The following is a 23493-nucleotide window of genomic DNA, read 5'->3' as shown; positions in this document are numbered from 1 at the left end:
ATGGAAAAACAAAACCTCACAGTAGTGACTGAGTTCATCTTGATGGGTATCACTGAGCGCCCTGAACTGCAGGCACCATTGTTTGGACTGTTCCTGGTCATCTACATGAGCTCCATGGTAGGCAACCTGTGCATGATCATCCTCCCCACAGTGGACTCCAGGCTACAAACACCCATGTACTTCTTTATCAGACACCTGGCTATCACGGACCTGGGTTATTCTACAGCTGTGGGACCCAAGATGTTAATAAATTTTGTTGTAGATCTAAACATAATCTCCTATAACCTTTGTGCTACACAGCTAGCTTTCTTCCTTGTGTTTATAATCAGTGAACTCTTTATTCTGTCTGCCATGTCCTATGACCGCTATGTGGCCATCTGTAAGCCTCTGCTCTACACTGTCATCATGTCCCAGAGGGTGTGTAATGTGCTCGTGGCAATCCCCTATTGCTATTGCACATTTGTCTCCCTGTTAGTCGTCATAAAGATTTTCACTTTGTCTTTCTGTGGTCCCAACATCATCAGTCACTTCTACTGTGACAGTCTCCCCTTGATATCTTTGATCTGCTCAAACACTCATGAGATTGAAATGATTATTCTGGTCTTGGCAGCTTTTAATTTGATTTCCTCTCTTCTGGTTGTTCTTGTGTCCTACCTGCTCATCCTCGTAGCTATTCTCAGGATGAACTCAGCCGAGGGCAGACGCAAGGCCTTTTCTACCTGTGGGTCTCACTTGACAGTGGTCACTGTCTTCTATGGGACTTTGATATTTATGTATGTGCAGCCCCAGTCCAGTCACTCCTTTGACACTGATAAAGTGGCTTCCATATTTTATACACTGATTATCCCCATGTTAAATCCCTTGATATACAGTATGAGGAACAAAGATGTAAAATATGCTCTACAGAGGACATTGAGAAAGATATACAGCATACTCTTTTAACTATTATATGTTTGAGGAACTCTACAAAACACAATTCAACAAATATCTTTTTGTCCAAATGTTTACCCTACACAAATGAACATATTATATATTTAAAGATTGCCATTCTTTATACTAATGTGTATTATAAGGTTATAAATACATCAGTAAAAATTCATTTGCCTTTAAAATTATTTACATATGTATGTGCATATCTCTGCATGGATGGATACCAAAGGACCACTCGCAAGAGTCATTCCTCCACTTCTACCACATGGGCTCTCAGGGTAGAATTCAACAGCAAGGTATTCATCCTGCCGAATTATCTTCTTGGCTCCCCTTAACAAGAGGCATGAATTGTAACATATAATTGAGAAATTTTCTACCATAACAGACTGTATTTAGCTCTATAAACATATAAACATGAAGAAAAGTATGTATGCACAGTTGTAAAAACCAACTGTGGTTACATTTGAGGACTTGGTTTGCTCTTTGTGACATCCTATTGCAAGGGATTTTCTAGTATCTATATGTATTATATATGTTTCCCCCCTTTCAGGCAGCATAATACTTCTGCTTATACTTCTTATGTTCCTATGTATATTGTTTTAAAATCACATTCTGATACTCTGTCAGCAGACTCATAGTCACACAATGACTAGAATTACTACAGTATATACTTAGGCTCAAATGTCCCTATGTTATTTGGAATTCTTAAGGTTTCTTGCTTTCATATACAGCTTGAGAGATCCTGTCAACATAACACAACTGAGTTTTGGTACCATTTTGCTTCAATTTAGTCTTTAAGTTTTTCTAATACAGTGTACTTGTGCATATTAGTGAATAAACTCATTATAATATACTCTCTGAGTTCTGCCATAGAAACTTCCAGAATTAGTTTCTTTTTTCTCACTGACTTGTTTTCATGTACTTAACCAGACAGTTGTATAGAGGCATTGATCTTTGGCCTTGGGTGCCGCGTACCGTACCCCTATGTCTGTGCTCTTTGCGCTGGCACCCAGTTTGCGAGCTTTAGGCAAGGGGCTGGAGGTTAAAATACAACAGACACACACAGACAGAGAGACAGCGACACAGGTCATCCTTGAATTCCCCAAGAATGCCCCCTTTATTGTGTTCGGGGGCAGATTATATAGAGATAGCCACGCCCCAGCCAAACCCACCAGAAACCACTCTCCTGCCATCAGGAACTCCTGAAGGTCTCGTGCTCAGAGCAGCTGTAGGGGATTACAAGATGAGGGGATTACAAGAAATTCAGGATCTGGGGTCTCACTGCTCCCAACACTTGGGTTGCCAATGTCACTGAGGATGTAAAGTCCCTTAATGAAATACTGTTCCCTTTTGGTCAGAAAATGTAATCTGTGACTCTGGTAAAGGACTAATATAGTTGAGCAGGTCACTTAGATAAGAGAACAAAAAAAAAAAAAAAGGAAGCTGAGTTCACCATAAGCTATGGTAGATGGATGGAACAATAATAAGATACTGTGCTTTCCTTCCTCTAATTTCCATTCCTGAGCAGTGAATATAGGAGATACCAGGAAGTTAAACAAGGTCTCTGAAACTATTCTTGTTTTTTCCTCTTCTATTCTTTTATTTTCAATACTGTCCAGACCCTAAGTCTTGTGGTGATTTTGTTTGTTTGTTTCTGTTTTGCTTCTTTCGAGGGGGTCTTCTTTCCTCCTTATTAATAGAGCATTGGGTATTGCTACACTAGTCTCTAAAACTCCCCTCTCCTCTACGAGGCTCCTTATCTACTATGAAGCTGACTTTCAAACTATCTTAGCTTAGAGAGAGCATGGGTTTCTCTCTTCCTCTTCCTCATCTTCCTCCTATTGGCAGGTGTGAAGGTCTACAACCTGCCTTCTTTGAAGTTTTTTCTAAACTCTATTAAAAGCCCTTTTTTTAGTTTGTTTTTGAATTTTTGGTGGATAGTACAACAAACACTATGGGATCCCCGCTTCCATTTGGTCATCAACATTCCCTCCAGTGACAGGTTTCTCTGCACATAGTGGACATTTACCCTGCTCTTAATGTGTCTGAGAGAGGCAGATGTTGTCTGGACACTGTATTCTAGGCCCTCTTACATGAATATCAGCAAGAAATTTGACAATGGAAAGGGGTACTTTTATATTTCAGAGACATGGCAGTGGATACTGATACCATTTTTATAGGAACAATACTCATATATTTACCATAATAGGCCTTCATTCATCTTTTTCCTTTTCATTTTATTGTGCAAAGCAAGAGGTTGACAGTTTAGTATTTTAAATACAGAGTATACTACTGTGGACAAATGCTTCTTAGAAGATTGCGGCAAAACGTTTTTTGTATGATTGAAACTCTATGTATATATATATATATTAATAAATAATCATTTCTCACACCTCCCTTCCTTTGAGCTCAATATTTGATTTTACCATGATGCATTACTCTAAACTCCTCAAGTAGATGGCAGCAAGTGTTTGTCCTATAACTGATATATTTATTCAGGGTCCTAAGATTATCTTTGCTATTACAAGTGGCAGGACATCTTGCTTTAAGCTGAGTAATATTCTACTTTAAACTGACTGATATTTTTGTATAAAACACAGAAACAGGTTTTAAGAGAGAGGGCAAAAGAAATAAATTGGTTAAAAATTGTCCCTAACAATTATTGGACCATATGAAATACTCTAGGGTAATCAACAAATTATTCAACAATTCCTTAAGGAGAGTCTCTAAAGTTTTTGAATTATAAATTATCCTAAAATTTCCATATTAAGGGACAAGATAAAGAATTAGGAGAGGAGCCTTATTCCAGGTAACAAAGATAGAAAGTTTCCTGGGGTTCTGTGTGTAGATAGAATCAATGGTAATGGCCAATTACTTCTGTGGCATTCTTGTGCAATGTAAGTGCCTATCTCTGACCCAGTCTGCAATTCTTGCTTTTCCATGATATAGATTCAGACTCATGTGCTTTATTCTTTGTTTTTATTTTTGTATCTTCTAGTAAGTTGAAATGACACTTATTATTTCAGTTTGAAAAATATTTCTGTCTGCATATAATTTTATAGGCATAAAAGGGCAGATATAAGAAAAAGAAACCATTGATTAAAAAGCATAGTCCAGATGTTGTGATTTTTGCTTGCTTATTTTGTTCACATTTTGAGAGAGAACTTTTGGGAAAAGAAAGCATGCAACCTCCTTCCAAATAGGTATTTAAAGTCTGTAGATAATTTTTGTCTTTCAGACATTCTTTAAATAAAAATATATGTGAGACTCATTGCTAACCTTCTTGTAATACTAACATACTGTTAGTATTACAGGATTTTCACATATCCATTTCTGTGGTAATGACACAATGCCATTTTTTCATGATAGAAGATGATTAAATTTTTCTGGATCATGGTGTTATAACATAAACCAAAAGGCTCAATATGAATATCAAAGTTTGAAATAGCTATACATTTATTTTCATTGAACTTCAATACAGCTAAAATGAAGCACCAGCATCTCCTTTTACTTAGAAGGCTGTAGATGCTTATTAGATGCAGTTAAGAGTGTTATATTTCAGATTATAATTCAAACATCAGCAAGATCCAGAAGCAATACTTAAGCTCTATAGAATTCTACAAATTATTTAAGGTATTTTACAAATGCTATGATTTGATTTGCTTTTTTATATAAGGAAGATGCACAGATGGAGGGGAAGATATAAGGTAGTAATATTCAAGCAGACAGTATTCTTAGAAATGCAAATTTATATACAATGAGCTTCTTATATCATTGTGAAAAATTATGTTTGTATTTACAAGGATGACTGTCCTAATTTCTGTTGTGAAGTGTGTAAGTAAAAAAACCTAAAAGTTATTAATAGCTGTGATTTTTACATGAAATAACATCTGTTTATTAACTTTGAATAAATAATAACTTGATTCAATTTCTGAACATCATGATGTGTTTAGTAACTTCTGTACTATTAGCTGTATTCAGATTTTTCTAAGCACACCTAATGTATACATTAATACAATATAAACATGTAGATAAATTCTCATGTTATATTGCATTGAGGATTCAAATCTTGCACTTAAACATTTATATATACATGTTATACTAATGTGAATATATGGCATATTTCACATTTAATATGTACATATATGGCCACATTAAACATATTATATAAATGTTATATTAATATGAATATATGACAAATATCTCATTAATATACAAATACATTAAACTTGTGTTTTATATCTATAATAATGCAATGTAGAATTACAAGATCAATTGCCAAATGTCAATTTTTTGTCTTTTTATAATACCATTCTTGAGAATAAGAGAGAATTTTATTAGCCTTAATGTGTAGCACCAAAACCTTTTTTTTTTTTTTTTTTGGTTTTCCTTTGTTTTAACTAATTTGCTACTATTACCAATTACATCTGCAGTATTGGGCATGAAAAAATTAATGTGCTTTGCTGCACACAAGTATGCATATTTCAATGAACATGAAACTGTACTTGGACATGAATAATGCTTAGGATAATTCATGTGAATATAACTCCTGCTAACAAGGTGATGACTGAATTCATCCTGATGGTCGATATTAATGGTCTGTTCTCTATTCACTCACCTTTAAAAACAGATAAAGAACACACGCACACAAACACACACAACTTCTTTCAATTAAATTGTTGTTACCATTTCAAAATAGAAATACATACATAAAAATGTCATCATTGAAAATGACTTTCATATACCATGGGAAAAAATGAGTAATTTTGTGATACTTTTTCCTTCCCAAGAGCACAGAATGGTTTCTTTCATATAAGATTATAGTTTTTAAATAAATTACATACCCTAAGTAAACTCTGAAAAAACAAAATCAGTATGGGTTCTAGATTATATCTATATGATATATAATTGAATTATTTTTTCACATAAAACTATTTTGTGTGTCAATTGAAATTTTTTAAAATATCACTCTAGTATCCATCAATTTTAGCAACACTTTTGGGATGACTAACTGTACTTAAAAGGATAATATAGAATTATTAACTTTTTGTTAATGTAACATTTTTGTTATAGCCTAGCCTTGCCTCAACTTTATTATGGAGGCAGGATGATCTTTAGCACCTAATTTTCACTCTCTCAGTGTCCAATTGTTCTGAGATTGCAACACGCACATCTCCCTTGATGTTAAATATCTAAAATATATTACTATGTATTAATTGTAGGAAAATCGAGTCTGACGGTGACTTTTTAAATGCACATATGATAAATTCTGATCATGTTCAATTCCATGTTACCGTATTTTGTCTCTCTCAACTACTTGATATTCCTCTAGCTCTTCTCTAAAAATAACAATGTTTTAATTTTTGAAATACTATGAACTTTACAAGTTACTCAATAGAAATCCTTATTTACGTAAATGTTTAATATACTTCATTGTCAAATGAGTTATTAATATCATTTAAAAATTGCATTTATATGATTGCAACAGCTAGAAAATGTAAACTCTAAAATAACAATTTACTAACCAAACATCACATTTACATTTTTATATTTCTAATCAAAATGTAATAATGTTTCCCACTTTTCTTTTTCTAGCACCTTCCATGGCTTCTTCCTATAACACTTCCCATAACCCTTACTCTTAAATTGATAACTTAATTTTCTGTTACAATTATAGTTACACAGTCACACTCACACACATACACACACATCCAAATACATAAATAAAATCAGGGAATTTTTTATAATGTTGTGTGTGTGCATGTGTGTGTGCATAATTTCATAGAAAACAACATTAGTTTGGACAAACAATGAAGGGATTCACCACCACAGAATAACTAATTGCCTGTAAATTTTATGAAGAGATAGTAAACTGTAATATTTTCCCACTTTCACGATGGCATGACCCCTAAATTTTATATACACTTAAAATTTTTCAGTTATTCTTTTAGGTATCTTTAATTTATATTATAATATGTAAACCTTTTTACATGCTTTTGTGTCTATTTTATTATTTTTCCAAACTAGCTATCGTATCCTGTATATCTATACCACATACCTATCTCAGTTTTCCAAACACATCATTATTGACAATTCAGATAGAATTTTTCTTGGACACAATATGATATTCACTGATTTACATACAATTTAGGTATTATATATCAGTGGAAGCCTTCTTCCCAGTGTGTTATATAAATATCAATATAAATATAATACTATTATCTTTCGTTCACGAATCTGTAGTTGTGGAAGTCTTCTTAACAAAATTGTAATATGTATATTTTCAAACATGCCCACACATCATATATATGGAAGTATTGATGTGCCATATTTCAATAGTGTTACATAATGAATGCTTTGCATGTCAAGTATTTTTATGCTATTAATTATGATGATGTCTTTATCAAGTATATTTTTTGATACAGGAGAATGAAGGAACACAATATCACAGTATTGACTGAATTCATCTTAACGGGCATCACTGACAGCTCTGAGTTGCAGGCCCCATTGTTTGGGCTGTTCCTTGCCATATACATGACCACAATGATAGGAAATTTGGGAATCATTATTCTCACCACAGTGGACTATCACCTCCAAACACATATGTACTTCTTTCTCAGACACCTGGCTATTACAGATCTTGGATATTCTACTGCTGTGGGACCCAAAATGTTGGAAAATTTTGTTATAGACCAAAATACAATTTCATTTAAATTTTGTGCCACGCAGCTAGCTTTTTTTCTTGTATTCATTGGTAGTGAGCTATTCATTCTATCAGCAATGTCATATGATCGCTATGTAGCCATCTGTAAGCCTCTGCTTTATACTGTCCTCATGTCACGAAAGGTGTGTTGGGTTCTTATGGCAATGCCGTATCTTTATTGCACATTCGTGTCTCTTCTCATCACAATTAAGATTTTCACTTCTTCTTTCTGTGGTTACAATGTCATTCACCATTTCTACTGTGACTGCATCCCCTTGCTGTCCTTACTCTGTTCAAATGCAGAAGAAATAGCATTTATTGTTATGATCTTTGCAGCTTTTGATTTAATCGTCTCTCTCCTTGTTGTCCTAGTGTCCTACATGCTTATCCTCACTGCAGTTCTCAGGATGAACTCTGCAGAGGGCAGGCGGAAGGCTTTCTCAACATGTGGGTCCCACCTAGCAGTGGTGACAGTGTTCTATGGGACTTTGATCTTTATGTATGTGCAGCCCCAGTCCAGCCATTCCACTGACACTGATAAGATGTCTTCCATCTTTTACACCCTGGTCATCCCAATGTTGAATCCCTTGATATATACTTTGAGGAATAAGGATGTAAAATCTGCGTTACACAGGACTTGGAGAAATATTGGCAATATTTTTTCTTAGGGGTTTTTATAATACGATAATCCTGCATATCCTATATTGCTTTGTAGATTTCTAGTTTTATTTATTTGCCTGCAAATTTCATGATGTCATTGATTTATACTGCTGAGTAATACTACTTATGTAAATGTACCACATTTTCTTTATCCATTCTTCTGTTGAGGTGTATCTAGGTTGTTTCCAGGTTATGGCTATTATGAATAATGCTGCTGTAACCATAGTTGAGTAAGTGTCCTTGTAGTATGCTTGAACATCCTTTAGTTATATGCTTGAGTAGTATTACAGGGTAGATTGATTCCCACTTTTCTTAGAAATAACCATACTCATTTCCAAAGTGGCTGTATGTCAGACACCAGATTAAAAAAAAAAAACACCATTTATCTTGGCAGGGGCATGGAGATCAGAAAAGTTAGTATAATATGAATACAAGAGTAAAAATAATAAAGCAGAAACATAGAATAGTATTGGGAAGGAGTTCCACTGAATACTGAAAATCCCTGCCTTTAATATTCTATACACCTTTATACTTCAGTGCAGAGGGTGAAAGAAGGCAACAAAAGACTTCTTTGATGTGATACAAAGAACAACTCAAACAGTTAATTGCTTCAATACATCAAGTCATTAACATTATGTTGTTTAGGCAGTGAACTGATCCTAGACCAAGTATCCTGAAAGCAGCTACCCTCAAGGTCAAGCCAAATAAGAAGCAGAAGTCTGCTTGCAGATCCTGACCATTTGTCTGGGTGGAGTGCATCTACCTATAAGGGCCGTCTTAATGTCAAAAGAACCAAGTAACTAAATCAGGTCAGGATGTGTAGCCCTGGTGGTTGTCAACAAGTTTGAGAAACCTCAAACTCTCTGACCTTTAGACAAGGTACAAATAAGACTCTACAATTGTACAAGTTTGTACTTCCAGCAGCAGGGGAATAGTGCCACATCCTCTTCAACAGAAGCTGTCATTAGTGTTTTTGATCTTAGCCATTCTGACTGGTGTAAAATGGCAAATCAGAGTCAAATTGATTTACATTTTCCTGATTATTAAGGATATTGAGCAATTCCTTAAATGTTTTTGGCCATATAATATTGTTTTATTAAAAACTCTTGGTTTAGATCTGTACCACATTTTGTATTATTAAATTTATTTTTTAACACGAACTTTTCTCATTTTACATAGCTATCCCCATTTCTACTCCCTCCCATCCTTCCTCCAACTTCCACCCTCCACCTCAGCTGCACATCCACACCTCAGAGAGGGTAAAACTGTGCTATCAGTCCAGAGTCAATGAGCTCACTAGCTCAGGTCAGTTGTTTCTGTGAGTATCCCCATTATGATAATGACCCTTGCTCATATTATAACTCTGTTAGTAGAATTGTAAATTTCCCCAGCTGCTGTGGGACAATGGTCTTGTACCCTGTAAAGATTTGTCAGTTGTATTGTTTTAATAAAACACTGATGGGCCAATAGCCAGACAGGAAATATAGGCGGGGCAGTGAGAACAGGAGAATTCTGGGAAGAGGAAAGACTCAGTCTGTAGTCATCACCCAGACACAGAGGAAACAAGATGAGGATGCGTCTCTGATAAAAGTTACCAAACCATATGGTTAACACAGACAATGGTGGTATGTGCCTTTAATCTTAGCACTCCAGAGGGAGAGCCAGGCAGAGCCAGGCCCATCTCTATGAGCTCAAACCTAGCCAGGTCTACAGAATAAGTTTCAGGATAACCAAGCTTAGGCAGTGAAAGACAGAAATTTAGTAAAGATTCTGAAAGATTCTAAATGCATTTCTGAGGCCTCTCAGCTCTAAAGACATTTTTTGAAGCCTCACCATTTGGAAATGGAACAGTCACCCACACACAAATGCTGGACTGCTCATCCTCTTCTGTCCTTGTAAATAATCTTCAAACATAACTCCATTCTGGGAATTGAGGCAAAGACAATCCACAGATGTTGACTTAGTTCCTGATATATTGATTCAGTCACTAGAACAAGGTCAAGATGGCCCACAGATGCTCTCCCTTACTTCACCCAGCTATTCTCCTGCCCTGGCACAGACTAATCACTACTAGTAACCCTTTAAATAAGCCAATCCAATTAGTTGGAAAACAACCCTCAGGTTCCCCCCCCCCTTATGTCTGTGGCTTTTTGCTTTAGAAGACAGATATTGGATGTCCTTCATATCCTGAACCTGAAGGGCCCTGTCATGATAGAATAAAAATCCTCTTGCTTTTTCATCAATTGAGGTTGTGTGAGTGGTGTCTGGAGCAACTCCTCCCTGATGTTTGGACTTTGAGTCTAACAATTTAATTAATCAGGGTGACCATGTTCCAGTCCTAGCAAGCAGCAGAACTTAGCAACATTGGCCATGTGGTTCTGGCTTTAGCATTAAGGATAAAAGAAAGGAATTGTGATCCTGTGGTTCTGGTCAACTGGGTTAGAAGAATCAGCTGTGTTTAACAAAACACCAGAACTACTAAAGCAAAATTTTGATGATGGTTAGATGGAACTAAGTAATTAGTAATTATTGAGAAGAGACTAGCGTCGCTAAGGTTAAATAATCTAGGAAGTATTTCCTGAGAATACAGGGTAGCTGTGTTCCAAAGGCGGCCAAGATTGTACCTCATGCTGGCAGCCAGACTATTAGGCATGAGTCACCCAGATAGTATTGGTTTTGGAGGCATGAAGGGGTCATGGTGTGAGGCAGAGCAATAGTGCAAGCATAAAGAAGACCACGCAAACCACAAGGAGTATGTGAAATTGGTCAAGACAACCTGTCAGTAGACCAGAAGCAAGGTAACTAATGATGCACACTCCTAGCCAGTCACAACATCCCAGTTGTGACTGTCAGTTTCAACAGGATCAACATGAAACATTCCGGTCTCAATTTCCCTAACTACCACTTGTTTATAACAAAGAGCTTCTGTATTGGAATCTCTCATAGTCTATACCAAGGCCTCTGTGTCTTCTCACCCACTGCCCCTCCCCCAGGCAATGGTGACTGTACAACAGACTGCAGGAACAAGCATGCAAAGCTTCAAAAGACAGCAGCTGAGGCTTGGAACAGTGAGAGGCTACGAAATTCCATTGGTGAAGGTGCAGTTGTAGTGGCAGTGCAAGTCCTAGAACTGATGGGCTCATGCAAAGAAACTGAAGCTTAGTACCATGAAGAGAGCCTGATGAGAGGCTGTTGGAGAAAGTGAAGACAAGTTGCAACAGAAGATCCCATTGTTTTGGACAAGCCTGTACCTTAAGATGACCACCAAAACAACAACAATAGCTGAGTCAAACTAGCAGTTACCCAGACGAGCTGTGTGTACTTCAGAGGGCAGAGCTATAGAAGTGACTCAAACCATCTGGATGATTCCAGAAGATCATGAGTGGATCCCCAATATTGACCATTTGGAATGTTGTGGATAACGAAGATGTTAGAGATGCCAGAATCACAGAATACCTGCCGAGGAGAGATGCTAACAAGGGGTGGAACCAGGCAAAGAGAAAGAGCTGTGTTGCAGTCTGCACAGGTGAATAGAATTGGAGATGTGGAGAGCATTTGTTATCAGGCATGAAGATGCAGAGTTTGGAGTCTGTCCAGCTGTTTCCCTGTCCTTTTTGGTTCTACATATCCTTGCTTGGTTCCCTTTCCTGAATTTTGGAATGGTTATGTATCCCCTCTGCCTTTATTTATTGTAAGTGTGAACTGCTTTTTTACTTTGATTCTAACAGGTGGTTACAGTAAGAAATTGTCATGTGTCTCAGAAAAGATTTGGACTTCCAACTTTGAATCATTGTTGAGACTGTGATAGACTATGGGGACATTTGAAGTTTGACAAAACGTGTTTTGCATTATGATATTGTTACAAGTTTATGGGCTCCAGGGAGTATAATGTGGTAGTTTGAGTGTAATTGACTCCCATAATTCCATAACACCAAAATTTCAAAGGTAGAGGCACAATTAGGTAGTGTGGCTTTGCTTGAGTGGATAAGGCAGTATGGTCTTTTTCGAAAAAGGATGTCACTGTGGTGGCAGGATTTGAGGATTCAAATACTGATGATATTGCCCAATGTGTCAGTTCATTATCTGTTGTCTGCAAAGTGTAGTAGTCTGAGTTTCAGGACCACCTCTGCCTGCATGCCACCTGACTCCCCGCCATGATGAAATGAACCTTTGAACTGTAAGCCAGCAAACACATAAATGCTTCCTTGGTAAAAGTTGCTGTGGTCATGATGCCTCTTCACAGCAATAGTAAACACAAGCTGAGACAATGACTTAAAAATCCTAGAAGCAATGGGATGTTAAAACCCAGCCCCAGGTGCACCATATCCCCTTATGAGTTATTGACAGGAAGACTCCAGAGGCCCACAAAGCAATACAGACTCTTGTCATTGCTGCATGCTGCCCAGTACAACTAGATTCTATTGTTGAAGTCATCACACACCTTGATTGTATAAATAAACCTAAACCATTGGCAGTTTCCTCCATGATGTCCAGCTTTTATAGTGCCATTGTGTGCTATGCAGATTGTCTTTGAGAAAGGGCTTCAAATCATGTGTCCTATGATCTATGATAACAGCATGCCGGGAAATATGCGGCTACTTGTAATATTGTGATAGCACTGATAAGGATGTAGCACAGTACTCTGACTGGATTTGGGGCACATTGCACAGGAAGTAAGGCAATGCCTGATACCATAAACTGGCTCAAATCCCATGCTCAGGAAAATCATAGGCCTAGGGGCCTATGTGTGAATAATCCTGTTGTTTAGCTAAATTGACAAAAAGTTCAATTACTTTGCAAATATGCATATTAATAACTAGGATAAAAGACATAGGATAGGACAATGGAGATAAGAATATGTGAGAAGGGGAATGTGATTAGCAGGCAATGTGAAGACCATGGAGATATTAGAGATAAAAATGATCAAAGTACGTGATGTGCATGTATTAAAATATCAGAATACAGTCTCCTATCTTGTACAATACAGATTATACTTTTAGGAAAGAAAGGAAAATGTCAGCAGATATATGATTATTAAAAAAGGTTATATTATTTGATCATTATTTTTTAATTGAATTAGTTCATTAACTTGTTATTTTCAACCAGGACACAATTGGAGCCTATTCCCCCAGGGTTGTCTCCTCCGGGCTTCATCATAGATGAATAAGCACATAAAAACTGTTTAACTTATCAATATCCACAGCCAGCTCAAACCATCATTTGCTGTTCTTTGGGTAAGAAGAAATTTCATTCTACTTGAGGAATTATTGAGTCTAGAACCTAACATTTCAAATATAACTATGTCATTCTACAATAAGTGATTTCACTATGAAAACCCAAACATTAGATAACTGAAGCTTGTACTCATTTCATGTTCTCTTAAAAATAATTTTCTAACAGGTCTGCCTATAAATTAAAATCAAGTTTCCTGGACCAATGAGAATAATGAGAAAATACTGAAATTAAATTGACTTAGTGTTTTCACTATCAGTATCTTGATACATAAGTTACACTAAAGAAAAAAGAATCATTAATCTCTTAATAGACAATATGAAAATACTGATGTTTTAATATTAAAACTCTTCATTTTATATGATTGAGAAAACAATGAAATTTTAAAAATTGCATCTTCTTGCCGGGCGGTGGTGGCGCACGCCTTTAATCCCAGCACTCGGGAGGCAGAGGCAGGCGGATCTCTGTGAGTTCGAGACCAGCCTGGTCTACAAGAGCTAGTTCCAGGACAGGCTCCAAAACCACAGAGAAACCCTGTCTCGAAAAAAACAAACAAACCAACAAACAAATAAAAATTGCATCTTCTTTTGCAATCCAGTAAACAACTGAACGAATTACTTTTTATAATTTAGGATGTTCAGATTTAGTTATTTGAAAATACTCAAACATATAGGTTTTACTTAAATTCCTTGGGGTTGTTAATTGAGTTTTACAATGAAGTTGCATGACATGAAGGTAATGTTCTCATCACAAACGTTAGAGCACATACATGGTGAAGAAGACTTGATAGTGAGTCATGGTTCTGGTAATAACAAAATACAAAACTTAGCATAAGGTAAGTCATGAGACGTGCACAGATGCTGGGTTTTCCAGCAGATGTTCAATGAAGGCAAACTGTAATTCTTGCCCTTTTTCAAGAGTGTTTTTTAAGTACTGAGCTTTGGATATATAAATTTCTGTATTGCATAAAAATGTGTACATTAATTTAAGATAAGGACATAGTTCAGCAAACTAATATAAAGACACTTAATTAGTTTGGCCATTAACTTTAATGTGTTTTAGTTCTATCTTCTGCAAACTGGTATCTTTTCATTGTGCATCTAGGACAAAAGCATAACTCATGAGAAATGAAGTTCCAATTTCTCATTTACTACAAAAATAAATAAGTATATTATTTTTGAAAGATTATTAATCATCATATTCTTTACAGGATATGGAGGAGTGGACAGGGTACACATATAAGTAACTAAAGCTACTGGAAATTGAAGTAGGGTAATTGCAATGAGAGCAATGCCATATTGGAATATAAAGTGAGATGGACTCTTACCTCTACCCTGCAAAAACCATAATTCTTACATATAATTTGATAACAATTAAAAATGTTCAAAAATATTTTATAGAATATAGCACATGTATAACACATTAGAGAATCATTATATATCAATGTATTCTGTAATTTGTGTTTTTAAAAATTTGTTTTTGAAATATTTTTCTCATAAAACAGTCTACCATGTTATTAATGAGTATTAATATTCATTGGTCACTTTTATACCAAATTTAGCAAATTATTCTATAGGGTTTCTTCCACAGGAGTGGATCTGATGATGAATCGAGATAGGGGTAGGGACTAGAAGGAGTGGAAACTGAGGTCTGGATTTAATACATGAGAAAATAATATTTTTAAAAATAAGTAATATTAAAAATAAGACACTGGGTAAATATGCACTGCCATGGAAAATGTTCTTGCATCCTATAAAGATTGGTTACTTGTATTGGTTTAGTAAAATGCTGATTGTCCGTAGTCAGGTAGAAAGTATAAGCAGGGTAACTAGACTAGGAGAATTCTGAGAACAGGAAAGGTTCCATCCGTGCTCACTAGCCAGATGTAGAGAAAGTAAGATGAGAATACACCACTGAGGAAAAACACCAAGCAACATGGGTAAACAGATAAGAATTATGGGTTAATTTAAGTTATAAGAGCTAGTTATTAGTAACCCTGACCTAATAGGCCAACCAGTTTATAAGTAATATAAAGCTCAATGTGTCTTATTGTGACTGAATGGCTGCAGGACCAGGCAGGAGAGAAACTCCATCTACAATACACACCATCCATGTCATTCTACAATTTCAGTATATTGAAATTTAAATCACCACCATGTTCTTATCCTCTTCTGTAGTTCTTAAATTAACATGATATGTGTGCCTAGGTGCATATTCCCATGCATCTTTCAGTCTGAAAGTGTTTCTGCATAAATGCACATGTAAAGCTCACCTAGCTTATAGCAAAACTACACTAGACTCTATACAGTGACATGAATTAAGATGTGCTGATTATTTTCAATTCCTTCTATGAGATTTCAACATGAAGAACATCACTGAAGTCACTGAATTTGTACTGAAGGGTTTCACAGACAATGTTGACCTGGAGATCCTTTGCTTCTTCCTCTTTCTAGCAATTTACCTCTTCACACTCATGGGAAATTTAGGACTGATTGCTCTTGTCATTGGAGATTCCCGCCTACACAACCCCATGTACTATTTTCTGAGTGTGTTGTCCTCAGTAGATGCCTGCTACTCCTCGGTTATCACTCCACAAATGGTAGTTGACTTTATGTCGGAGAAGAAAATTATTTCATTCATTGGCTGTGCTGCCCAGATGTTTCTGGCAGTTACTTTTGGTACAACAGAATGCTTTCTTTTGGCAGCAATGGCTTATGACCGCTATGTGGCCATCCACAACCCACTTTTGTATGTAGTGATCATGTCACCCAGAGTCTATGTGCCACTCATCATTGCCTCCTACGCTGGTGGAATTCTACATGCTGTTATCCACACTGCTGCCACTTTCAGATTGTCTTTTTGTGGATCCAATGAAATCAGTCATGTTTTCTGTGACATTCCTCCTCTCCTGGCAATTTCTTGTTCTGATACCCACATAAACCAGCTTCTCCTCTTCTACTGTGCTGGGTCTATTGAGGTTGGTACTATCCTCATTGTCCTGATCTCCTATGGTTTCATTCTGTTTGCTATTCTGAGGACTCGCTCTGCAGAAGGTAAAAGAAAAGTCTTCTCTACTTGTGGCTCTCATCTAACTGGAGTGTCCATTTTTCATGGTACTGTTCTTTTCATGTATGTGAGACCGAGTTCCACGTATGCCTTGGAGCATGACATGATAGTGTCAATATTTTACAGCATTGTAATCCCCATGCTAAATCCTCTCATTTACAGTTTGAGGAACAAAGATGTAAAAGAGGCAATGAAAAAAGTGTTTAGTAAAAGACAAATTTGTGGATAAATAATATTTCCAATAAATATTATATGAAGATTATATAAGTCTTATTCTATAAGTAAATATGAAGGTTTACATTTAAAATGTTCCTTTTTATTCATTAATATATTCCAATCCTCAGAAAACATGGAAATAAAGGCATTGGTTAATGCATCTCTCATATGCTTTTCAAAACAGAAAGACTATACCATTCGCTTCCTTTCTACTGTTCAGAATTATATATGTTTATATGTATATTATACATAATGTTGATACTAGGTAAAATGCATAGTGTACAAATAAATATATATGTGTGCTTATATTTATTCATATATGCATATTTATACATTTTAACATAATTTTGATGGTTTCATGTATTTATAAATAATATTTTAAATTCTCTCACATTTATAATTTTAAACCATTTTATTTTTCTATCATAATGGCTAAATAAAATTTTATTGCCCTTGTTCAGTTTACTTTTTGGCAGTCAGATTGCTTAGATATTTAGAATGTACCTTTCTGACATTACTAGGAGACACAATCTTGCACAAACTTCTTGATCCTCTGGTGTTCCAAAATTTTTGCCCTCTCTTCTACAATGTTCCATGAGACTTATGTGCAGTACTAGAATTCTGCAACTCAATTGATTATAGTTGTCTGTAATGGTCTTCTGTTGCAAAGATCCATTTTCTGGATGAATAGTAAGGACTACTCTGGAAACACAGATAGGTACTGGGCAGGCGGTGTTGGTATATACGTATATGCATACCCAGAAATATTAAAGAAGAGGCCAAGAATTAGAAAGAGAGCAAGGGGTATGTTGGTATGTGGGAATGTTTGATACAGGGCAAGTAGGTGAGAATGGAGGAAATGTTAGGTCACTGGGAGGTGAAATTATAAATAATTTCAGGATGAGTGATAAGAACGATACTAACCAAACGGCAGTCCTTTGCGAGAGCAGTAATTCCACCTAACCTTTGATTAATCTCTCCATCTCTAATAAGTTTTATTTCTCTTAATGTAAAATTCCATGCAAATTTAGTATCATTTTTATATATGTAAGAAAGTGTCTGCTTTCTAACTCAGTGTAATTTGAACAAAGATTTCCACTGTTCTATAGTCAATCTTTTCATTTTCCCAAGTCTCCTCTCTCTCCCTCCTAGCAATTTACCTACTATGTGGTGCTGAATACTGAGTCTCTGAAAGCCAAGCCGAGCTGGATCACCCTACAGAGATGCCACTGCATCCATATCTATTACAAACATCTGCTCTTACTCAATTTGGACTTTATTTTAACCAGGATTATTACCCTTTTTCTACCAGAGCTCCTGACTCACCAATGCTTCCACTCTTCCCTCACTGGGCATTTTGCACTTCCCCTGTCTTTGTCTTCAGCTTATTAATATTCCTGCATCACACCTAGACCTAGTACCCAACAGATGTGTCTACAACATACTTACCGCAAAGTTGGGTGACCCAAGTTGCAACATACCAATTTGTCATTCCATATCAAAAAATCAACCCTTAAAACAAATATACACGTGGCACGAATCACATAGCGACCATGCTGCTTGACACATTTTCAGCATTTTGACAATGCAGACCATACTTTCCCAGAACTTTTCAACTTTCATTTTTAATGATTCTCACTAGTAATGTCTTTCTCTTTTGTAAATTTGTACAGGTTTTAATAAAGAATGAAAATGGCAGCCTGTTTAAATAAAATAATTCCTTTGGCAAGAAATCCCAGCCACTAAGAAACAAGCCATCCCATTGTGCAATACTAATTACACCAAGAATGGGAAAGTTATAGGTTTAGTAGACACATGATGGAGGAAGGTCATTGGCTAAAAAAATAAAGAAACTGCTTGGCTGGCCCTCATAGGTTAAAACATAGGTGGGTGGAGTAAACAGAAAAGAATACTGGGAGGAAGAGGAAGTGAGCTCAGAGATGCCATGCTCCCCTCTCCCGGGGAGACGTGATAGCTCTGCTCTCTGAGGCACACATGATGAAGCTCCGACCCAGGATGGACATAGGCTAGAATCTCCCTGGTAAGCCACCTCGTGGGCTACCCAGATTATAAGAAATGGGCTAGTCCGGGTGCGAGAGTTAGCCTAGAAGAGGCTAGATAGAAATGGGCCAAGCAGTGTTTAAAAGAATACAGTTTCCGTGTAATTATTTCAGGAGAATACAGTTTCCGTGTAATTATTTTGGGTAAAGCTAGCCGTTCAGGTGGCTGGGTGCTGGGGAGGCAGCCCCGCCGCTACTATTACAACAGAGTAATAGCAGTACCTCTGTAGTAGTAGGAGCTGCGAGCTACGTTCTGGCACCTGGCCGCTCGCACGGCTAGCTTTACCCGAAATAATTACACGGAAACTGTGTTCTTTTAAACACTGCTTGGCCCACTAGCTCTAGCCTCTTAACCCATTTCTAATAATCTATGTAGCCCACGAGGTGGCTTACCAGGGAGATTCTAGCCTACATTCATCCTGGGTCTGAGCTTCATGCACCTGCCTCAGAGAGCAGAGCTATCACGTCTCCCCAAGAGAGGGGAATATGGCGTCTCTGAGCTCACTTCCTCTTCCTCCCAGTATTCTGTTCTGTTTACTCCACCCACCTATGTTTTAACCTATGAGGGCCAGCCAAGCAGTTTCTTTATTTTTTTAACCAATGACCTTCCTCCATCAGACATATCTGATCCTGAAGATGAAATGACTATGGTTCAGATCTAGATCCTAGGCTATATATAGCTCAGTTGGTAAACATGGAGAAATTAGAATTGTATGGTATAATGAGAAGGGATATCTTTTTGTATGTGTGTTGCTTTTATTGGTTAATTAATAAAGCTGTTTTGGCCAAAGATTTAGAAGAGTAAAGTAAGGTGGAAAATCTGAACAGAGATATAGAGGGAGAGTCAGAGAGACACTTTGAAACTGCCAAAGGAGAAGGATGTTGGACCCTTACAAACAAGACAGAGCCTTGTGGTGATACACAGATCCAGAGATTAATGATAATGGGTTAATTAAGATATAAGAGCTAAAGCCAGGCGGTGGTGGCACACGCCTTTAATCCCAGCACTCGGGAGGCAGAGGTAGGTGAATCTCTGTGAGTTCGAGGCCAGCCTGGTCTACAAGAGCTAGTTCCAGGACAACCTCTAAAGCTACAGAGAAACCCTGTCTCGAAAAACAAAAAACAACAACAACAAAAAAAAAAACAAAACAAAACAAAAAAAAAAAAGATGTAAGAGCTAGTTAGAAATTCATCAGCCAAACAGAGTTTTAATTAGCATAGTTTCTGTGTGATTATTTGAGTCTGGGAAACAAATGAGCAGTCTCTGTTTACAAAGTAAGATATCAGGATCTTGCCTTGCAGGAGCTTTACAAGGGGAACAGGCCCATACAATATTATAAAAAAAACTGTAATATTGTTTCTGGTCCTCTGGAGAAGTCCTTTATCCAAGATCAGGCATTTGGATAAGGGCCGCCATTTCCTCAGGGCTAAGGAAAGTTTTTGCTTACTAAAGCAGTCATTCTCTTTATCTCTCGCAAAAAAAAAAAAAAAAAAAAAAAAAGTTTGTGGCCCTTCTATTAAGGTACAGCTGATACCCATACCCATTGTCAAAGTCAATGTTAGATTCCTCAACACCTGATCTCAGTCCACATCCCAGCTGGCATGCCCCTTTTCTCCCATTCAGTACTATATGCAATAAAGGTATAGCTTTTTTCAGTAAATGCTGCTGACATCTTTATCCACCTTCAGCTTGTATCCATCTCCTCCTCTGTGTTTTGACTCCATATTACCAGCTGTCCAAGCAGGTCTTCAGCATACAAGTAACATTATGCAGCAGCTGATGGAAACAGAGACCCACACCAGAGAACTGGACAGAGCTCCCAAAGTCCAGTTGAAGAGTGAGAGGAATGAGAATATGAGCAAAGAGTTCAAGACCATGATGGGCACACCCATTGAAATAATCTTCCTGAGCTAAGGGGAGTTTACCAACACTAGCCGGACTGGAAAGGCAGAATTATAGGACATAACTAGTCCCTCTGAATGTGGGTGACTGACTGAGGGGCCACTGATAGTGGCACCAGGATTTATCCCTACTGTTTGTACTGGATATTTGAGAACCCATTCTCTTTGGATAGATTTCTTGCTCAGCCTAGATATAGTAGGGAGGGCCTGGGGCCTTCCCAAAAGCAATGTGCTGTACCCTCTCTGAAGAGTGGATGGGGTGGGGTGGGAGGTATGTGGAGAAACTGGAAGGAGTGGAGGAAGTAGGAACTTGGATTGGTATGTACAATGAGAAGAGATAGATTGTTTTCTTTTAAAAAATAAAAAAAAAATCTATTCTCATTTTACATACCTATTTCATTTCCCACTCCCTCCCCTCCTTTCACTTTCCTCCCCCTCCTCCCACCTGCCCCTCATCCAACCCTCAGAGAGAATAGAGTCCCATGAAGAGCCAACAAAATCTGACACATCTTTCTGAGGCAAGACCAAGGCCATCCCCCCTATATCTAGGCTGAACAAGGTATCCCAGCAAAAAGAATGGACTCCAAAAGCCAGGTTAAGCAGTAGGGATAAATTCTGGTCCCATTGCCAGTGGCTCCACGAACTACCCAAGTCGTGAAACTGTAACGCACTTCCAGCAATCCTAGCTTGGTGCTAAGCATATTTCCCCACTGTCAGTTTGGAGACAGCGAGCTCCCACTAGCTCAGGTCAGCTGTTTCTATGTGTATCCCCATCATGGTCTTGATCCCTTTACCTACTGTACTTTTATTAACCATATCTCATTTCCCTAGCCTCATTTTTTACAAAGGTTATTCTAATAACCAATTACACAGATCTATGTATGTCAAATGTATTGGTACCTGTGTAGTATTATCCTGTTGCTGGTTCATGTAATTTGAATGAATAAATAAAATTTATGCCCTGGCAATGCTGAAGCATGTGTGAGCAGCTTATATATGATAGTTCTGTTGAACTTCTCCATATTGGGTTTCATGGTCTAAGTCATTGAGGATGATTGACCAGGTCACCATCTTTTACAGTTTCATGGTACCCTTGCATTTACTGCACATAGTACATGTTATGTGTTCACCCACTTAAAAAAGTTATTTGTTTCCACTTTCAGCAATTTAGAATCCTGCTACAGGAAAGATCAGAGTGGGCTAATATCTCTTTGAGAGTATAACTCATATTTTAATTTCCAATCCAGAAGTAATTTCACCAATTTCTCTACCCAATACAAAATTCAAAATTAGATGTACATTTTCCCTGATAATTAGTGAACAATCTCCTATTAAGTCAGTAGGCATCCTAATGCTTTAGGGATAGTCAACAATAGCTTAAAACTCCACAGGGATTATTTCTGAAATCGAAACATAATGCATTAATAATCCTAGAAAGTACAATACTAAAAAGTACGCAGGAGAAAAAATGTTTTATTACAGGTAAGAAAGGTAGACGACTATGCAAGTTGCTCCTTGCTATCAAAATGCATAGGAATGATCACATTCTGATCTCGTTTTGTCCTCCACTACAAGAGAATATTTTTGGTTTATTTTTCCATAACTCTTTTACTATCATGGCTGAATGACAATAGCAATAGGCACTCACCTTTCCTCATAAACTCTCCATGGGCTAGAGATTACATGTTCATATGATATTTGCAATGCCAAATTTATTAGAAAAATTTACTTAGGAAATATTTTGTATACATTAAGCTATATAATTAACACATTCTAAAATAAGGGGGGGAGATGAAATATGAGTAAAAAAAGCCCCACAATTTTTCATTCAGAAATGGAAATATAAAAATATTAATGAATAATTTTATATATTTCCAAATGTTTAGAGACTCAAGCCTCTTTGTGACGTTTTCATTTATTTTGCTATTAGGTGAGTGAGATTCCTTTTTTAATTGTTAAAATAAAAATTAATTGTTAAATTAATTAAATTGTTAATTAAATTTGTTGTTAAGGAAAAAGTGTTTGATAAAATAATCAATACATCTTATTGATTGTGTGTGCGTGTGTGTGTGAATTGGCATTACTGACATCCTTTTTATGGTTATGTTAAAATTGCCATTTAATTTTGGAATCTGAAGGAAATATTCCATAGTAAGTATTAAATATAACAAATATTTATTAATGGTATTGCACAATAACAAAACAAATTGCTTTCGTATTTAAACTGAAACATCTTGTCAGGAAATACCTGCTTGTGATTACAATTACTGAATATAAAACCTAATGCATTAAGCTTATGTATTTTAAATTCGTGACAAGAAATATGCCATACTGGGACATCAGCTGGGCAATCACTTACCAAACTGAAGTAGGTGTAGTTTATATGTAGCAAGCTTTCTATCTACATTAAATGTATATGTATATATATTAAATTATATTGCTCATTTAGTCATTAAATTGCCTTGTTTAGTTATAGTGAAGGTATGTCAGTAGAATTAGCTAGAGATTGAAAGAATTTGCATGTGATATGACCTTTTGGACCTTTTAAAATACATATAATCTGGCAAAGGAAACTTATTTCATGTACGTACTGTGATGGTTAAACAATAAAAATTGTAGCACTGTACAAATAGAGGGAAGGACGTCAATGATTTCTGGATCACTTTGTTCTGTACAGGGAGACTCTGTACCAAAAATTTCAAGTTCTAGTGCTGCTATTCAATA

General features: G+C 36.7%; 2 protein-coding genes across 2 annotated transcripts; both read left to right on the top strand.

Annotated features, from left to right (window-relative positions):
• On the top strand, positions 1-8301 carry LOC121466426 (olfactory receptor 8K3-like). The gene is made up of 2 exons (XM_041680124.1): positions 1-911; positions 8271-8301. Exons 1-2 carry the CDS (start codon positions 1-3, stop codon positions 8299-8301), a joined length of 942 nt encoding a protein of 313 aa, XP_041536058.1.
• A 7586-nt stretch (positions 8302-15887) lies between these two features.
• Positions 15888-16820, top strand: LOC121466580 (olfactory receptor 1086). The gene has a single exon (XM_041680361.1). It carries the CDS (start codon positions 15888-15890, stop codon positions 16818-16820), a length of 933 nt encoding a protein of 310 aa, XP_041536295.1.
• Positions 16821-23493: the final 6673 nt, after the last annotated feature.

Source organism: Microtus oregoni, unplaced genomic scaffold (genome assembly GCF_018167655.1).
Source record: "Microtus oregoni isolate MIOR12 unplaced genomic scaffold, Mior012 000033F_ref0000390, whole genome shotgun sequence".
NCBI classification, from domain to species: Eukaryota; Metazoa; Chordata; class Mammalia; order Rodentia; family Cricetidae; genus Microtus; species Microtus oregoni.
Note: the sequence above shows the minus strand (reverse complement) of the source record. Positions and strands in the feature narration are given on the sequence as shown.